The sequence below is a fragment of the Oryza brachyantha genome, chromosome 7, assembly GCF_000231095.2.
Source record: "Oryza brachyantha chromosome 7, ObraRS2, whole genome shotgun sequence".
In the NCBI taxonomy this organism is placed as follows: Eukaryota; Viridiplantae; Streptophyta; class Magnoliopsida; order Poales; family Poaceae; genus Oryza; species Oryza brachyantha.
The window spans coordinates 6289158-6294380 of NC_023169.2; the positions used below are offsets into that span (position 1 = coordinate 6289158).

The following is a 5223-nucleotide window of genomic DNA, read 5'->3' on the forward strand; positions in this document are numbered from 1 at the left end:
ATTCTCCACTAATTGTTCCGTCACTATTACAGCTCGCTCCACCATCGGTTCATGACCTATGTCAACAGAACTACCACAAACTACTGTCAACGGGTCAGACATATTTCGATGGCCACCACAGGTCCTAACCACCACATCCAGAACACGAAGTTGCGAACTTGACACACATGCGACATAGGTCGACCACTCCATTTCACGAGATATTGGCATCATAACATAATGTTCCTTTGATCCAATCCCGACATCATACCACTCCTCCATTCTCAATACATCTGCACAACCAACTTGTTCTACTCTTGAACATATCCGACCCCTCAATTCTACCCATGTAGGACTGGTCGTGAACACTAACATGTCTACTTTCATCGCATCAAACTTTCCATCTGAACTAACCGTTCCACCGGAATATACACGAACAACACGATCCATCTACATTCGAAATAGTGACATGCAAATCAATTACTATTTATAGAACAATGCAACACCCTCGCACAACTACTTCTAGATTCAGATTAACACTCCACTCATCTAAATAACTACTAAACTTAGCCATCAAGAGCTAAAAATAGAGTTTTCGTGTTCTCCAATACATAACAGACTAGTACCTACCATTTTAATACCACATATGCTCCCCACGTTACAAAACATCGCATAGACGAGTACTAAACCACCCTAAACAGCTTGATCTACTTCAATCCCATCTTATTCTCCACATTTTCAATCAAGAAAACAACCATCCACTCAAATCTAAAAATACACATATCATTCAAAAAAGAGAGAGGAATCCATTAAAATTAGGGAAATACCTTGGGGATTGTCTCCCCCTCTAGTGTGCTTTAGATTGGGTAGGTTCTAGATGGATTTTGGAAGGATCACCCCGCCTGTCGTGCGTCATGGAGAGAGAACACCGAACAGCAGCCGGCTTGGGAGAGAAAAGAAGAGGAAAAGAGACTCACTCGGGATATCCCCTGCCACGCCGCACCACAACCGCCATCCCCTTTGTAGGTCAGCATCCCTATTGGACGAAGGTCGTCACGACGGACAGTGTGCCACTCCAATTGATTTGGCGTGGCACTACTATTTGGTAACGCCAGTAGGGACGGCGTGGCGAAAAGGTTCATCCCTAAAAATAATTTTCTTGGAGGTTTATTTTTAAAATTATTGACAATAAAGGTTTATTCGATAAAAAAATTCGAGTGCATATGTTCTTAACAATTTTTTTAAGACAAACGAGAATGGCAAGCCTACTTCCCTCCGGCGGCGGCGGCGGCGACGAGTCTACCGAGATCGGACACCTCCCGGACTGCCTCCTCACCACCATCCTCTCCCTCCTCCCCCTCGACGTCGCGGCGCGCACCACCGCTCTCTCCCGCCGCTGGCCCAACCTCTGGCTCTCCGCCCCGCTCCGCCTCCGCGACTCCGATCTCCCCTCCCCTTCCCCGCATCGCTCCGCCGCCATCTCCAGCATCCTCGCCTCCCACCGTGGCGACGCCGTGCTGTTCCATCTCGCCTCGACTCGCCCGTCCCCCGCCGAGCTCGACTCCTGGCTCCGAGTCCTCGCCGCCAGGCGCCTCCGGGAGCTCCTCCTTCAGCCGCCGTCCGAGCCCCTGCCCCTCCCACCGTCCCTCCTCGCCTGCCGCTCCCTCCGCTCCGCCGACCTCACCAACTGCCGCCTACCCGCCGCGGCCGCCTCCTTCCCCCACCTGCACGAGCTCACCCTCCGCTACGCCTTCGCCTCCTCCGCCGCGCTCCACGGCCTGCTCGCCGGCTGCCCAGCGCTCGCCAGCCTCTCGCTCGACCGTGTCTTCGGCTGCCGGAGCCTCCTCGTGCGCTCCAGGAGCCTGCGCAGCCTGACGGTGTCGGTCTCCTTGCGACGGCGGGAGGAGGTCGGCGATGAGCTGCAGGACCTCCTCGTGGAGGATGCGCCCCTCCTGGAGAGGCTACTCGGGCACGACATCAACTGGGGGCCATCGATGCACGTCCTCCACGCGCCGAGGCTGGAGATCCTCGGCTACTTGGGCATGGGCATCCCATCGCTGCAGATCGGGGCAGCCTTGTTTCGCTCGATGCGCGCCGTTAGACCCGCGGCGGAGTTCCCAAGTGTGAAAATGCTGGCGCTAGAAATGGTTGATCCGCAGGTGAAGCCTGTGGTCGACTTCCTCCGGTGCTTCCCCTGCTTGGAGACACTCTATATCACGGTAATGTGATGCCCAAGTGATGAACACGAATGACTTGAGTGTTTTATTCCTTCCAAATATTGATTGATGTATTTGTTCAATCTAATCTGCAGTCACATATGGTTGTGCCAAGGAGCATGGAAACATTGAAGTGCGATAACATGGACTATTCCATTGAATGCCTCAACCATCACCTCAAGAAAGTGGTGCTTGCAGGATATGAAGGGCGAAGGCGCGAACTTCAGCTTGCGACGTTTCTTGTTTCCAAGGCAAGAGTCCTACAGGTTATGAAATTTTTATGTGCAAATGATTGCAAACCATCATGGTTGACTAGCCAGAAAAGGCGGTTGTGCTTGGACAGTAGGCTATCTTTAGATGCCCAGGTGCTATTCGAGGTTTACAAGAAAGGCCATGCTAGGTTCCGGAAGCATGCTAGTAACATAACTTTAGTTGATCCTTTTGATGTATAAACCTGATTGGTAATATGGCATTATTTTCATTGCTTGTTTGATGGCATCTACATCCCAGAGAATTATATGTTTTGGAACAGTATGAAGCTTGCTGCGACAATGACTAGTTCTGTTAAATGAAGTTTAATTGCATTAGTCAAAATCCTAGTAAAACTATAATTACTTACACTGATGACCGTTTTATGGATGTAATGAATTAACCCAATGGACTAACTAATTAATGAAAGAATGTGTTTCCTTGCAATGTGCATTATTTCAAAAGCATGTATGCGCTGAAATTAGTTCACTTTATTATGTTTTTTCTTCTAGACATTCCTTACATTATCCTAATATAGCTCGTTTTTTTTCCTTTTTTGCTGGGAGGGCCCTGGAAAGGCCAACCAAATTCATTAAGGTAGAAAGCATGTACAGGTGTAGTGGCAACTCAGCGTAGGAGCGGAGTCTGGTCATACAGCCATAACTAGGAGAGTTAAATGTGTGGGGGGTGGGGGGGCGGGCAACTGAAGAACTCGAACGAGTGGACTACTCCTCATAATGTATAAGGAGCCACAAGCAGACTTCATCGCTGAAGAGCTGCGGCACCGACCTACAGCGACTGTAAAAGATACGTGTGTTGCGTTCCTTCCAAATCATCCAGATGACCAGGAGAAAAGCAGAGTTGAAGGGATTTCTTGTAGCTCGTCCGGTAACGTAGGTGTGTCTTGATCCACCATTCGTCTAGGGGCATGTCCAACTTGCTGGGACACTGGAATGAAACATTTGCCCAGCTCTGCTAATACCTCCAGACTCTGTTTGACAAGGCGCAGTGATGGAACAGATGGTCGCAGGTCTTGTCCGCTGCAAAACAGAGGGCACATCTTGGCTGGCAGGGTCAGCCTCTTTTCTGCAGATTATCAGCATGAGAAAACGGCCTTGGATCGCCAACGGCCATGAGAAAGCTCAGTAAAATTTCATCATTCCTACTTTGTTGCTCTTCTCTTGGTATTAGTTGTTGCTTTTGGTATTGTATCTGCTATCTCTTATCATTTTGAATGGCTAATTGGTAGTATTGGTAACTACCTATCATTTTTTTTTGTTGTGAAGGTAGACATAATTCACTTAATTGCATGTCATGCCATATATTTTGCAATATCCACCAAATTGTCAGGATTTATTGTACCCACACTCCCACAGTTAGTCTTGTGCTTTAATGGTTTCTACAGTAGTAACATAACCTTTTTTAAAAAAGGACATTAAGGGTCTGTTTGCATCAACTCTTAGCAAGTTTTACAATACTATGTAGTTTAGATTAAATGGTCAGATAACAAGTTTATTCTTTGGTCAGATTTCTGGATTTCTGGATATTGTAGTTCATAGAGGCATGAAAAGTCCATGCATTCCAAATTGGTACCAAGTTCTAGTTAGAATTTGTTTTAGTGTGTTTCAAATCTACTATTGCATCATCTGTAAAAGGGTTAATCCATCGTTCCATATAACTCCTTAGGAGCACAGGTTTTTTTGTTCTTCCTGTCATGTTCTTCTCTCCATGTACATCATCCAGAATCTTAGTGTGGTTCGACCTTTGCAGTTGTGGGAATTGTTTGTTGGGGTACATTGTGGAGATGTAAAATGGCAGTATTATGATGCAATGTCACTTAATGAGTGTGCAACACCCCTTATTGGCCATAAAATACCAATAGGGAATTCGGAATTGCTCAAACTTTTATTACTTCTTCCGTTTCACAATATAAGACTTTCTAGTCTTACCTAGATTCATATGGATGCTAATAAATATATAAATTATATACATTCATCAATTGATGAATTTAGACAAGACTAGAAAGTCTTACAATATGAAACAGATGTATTATTATTTTTTACCGCAACAAATTGGCTGGCTTAAACAAGACGCAATGTAGGTTTCGCGGCTCTATCGACCTGTTCGTAATTTTTTTTATTCCAACAGACTGCTGTAATTTACTCCAGCAATCGGGGAGTAAGAGTAATTAATTTACTGAGGGAACATGTACAATTTGTAATTTACTATGGCAATCAGGGAGTAATTCATTTACTGAGAGAATACGAATATGATCAATTTGTTAATCATTTACTACGGAGTGATTCATTTAGTTCGGAATTTTACACGCGAGATTCCTTTCAGTGCTAAAATTAGGGCGCTCACTGGCGGGTGCTCGTCAAGTGGTATCATGACTACTAAACGATATTTAGAGAACGATATTTCTTTAAGTAGATTTTAACTTTATACTCTTTCAAGTGCTCGCTACCGTACAGATCACTTGTACGGATTATTACTCGTTTTTACATGTAAGTTACTAAACTACTAAATGATTTTTATTAAAAAGAAGTTAATTATTTCATTTTTAAAGTAGATTATTTATTTTATACTCTTTGTATAGATCTATCTATATATCAATGTATATGTTTTGTATACGTGTATAGATTCATTATGAAACATATAAATCTAATCAAGATTAAAAAATCTTATAACGTGGAACAAATAAAATAACAGTTAATTCTATTGTTTCTACCGTTATAAAAAATAAGATATTTTTTTATCTTTGCCCTGAATGGAGCCT

The 5223-nt window shown here is 44.4% G+C and overlaps 1 protein-coding gene across 1 annotated transcript; it reads left to right on the top strand.

Annotated features, from left to right (window-relative positions):
* Window positions 1-1235: 1235 nt before the first annotated feature.
* LOC102707697 (FBD-associated F-box protein At3g52670-like) lies at window positions 1236-3814 on the top strand. The gene is made up of 2 exons (XM_040526076.1): window positions 1236-2198; window positions 2291-3814. Exons 1-2 carry the CDS (start codon window positions 1236-1238, stop codon window positions 2645-2647), a joined length of 1320 nt encoding a protein of 439 aa, XP_040382010.1. The 3' UTR covers window positions 2648-3814.
* The last annotated feature ends 1409 nt before the right edge of the window (window positions 3815-5223 follow it).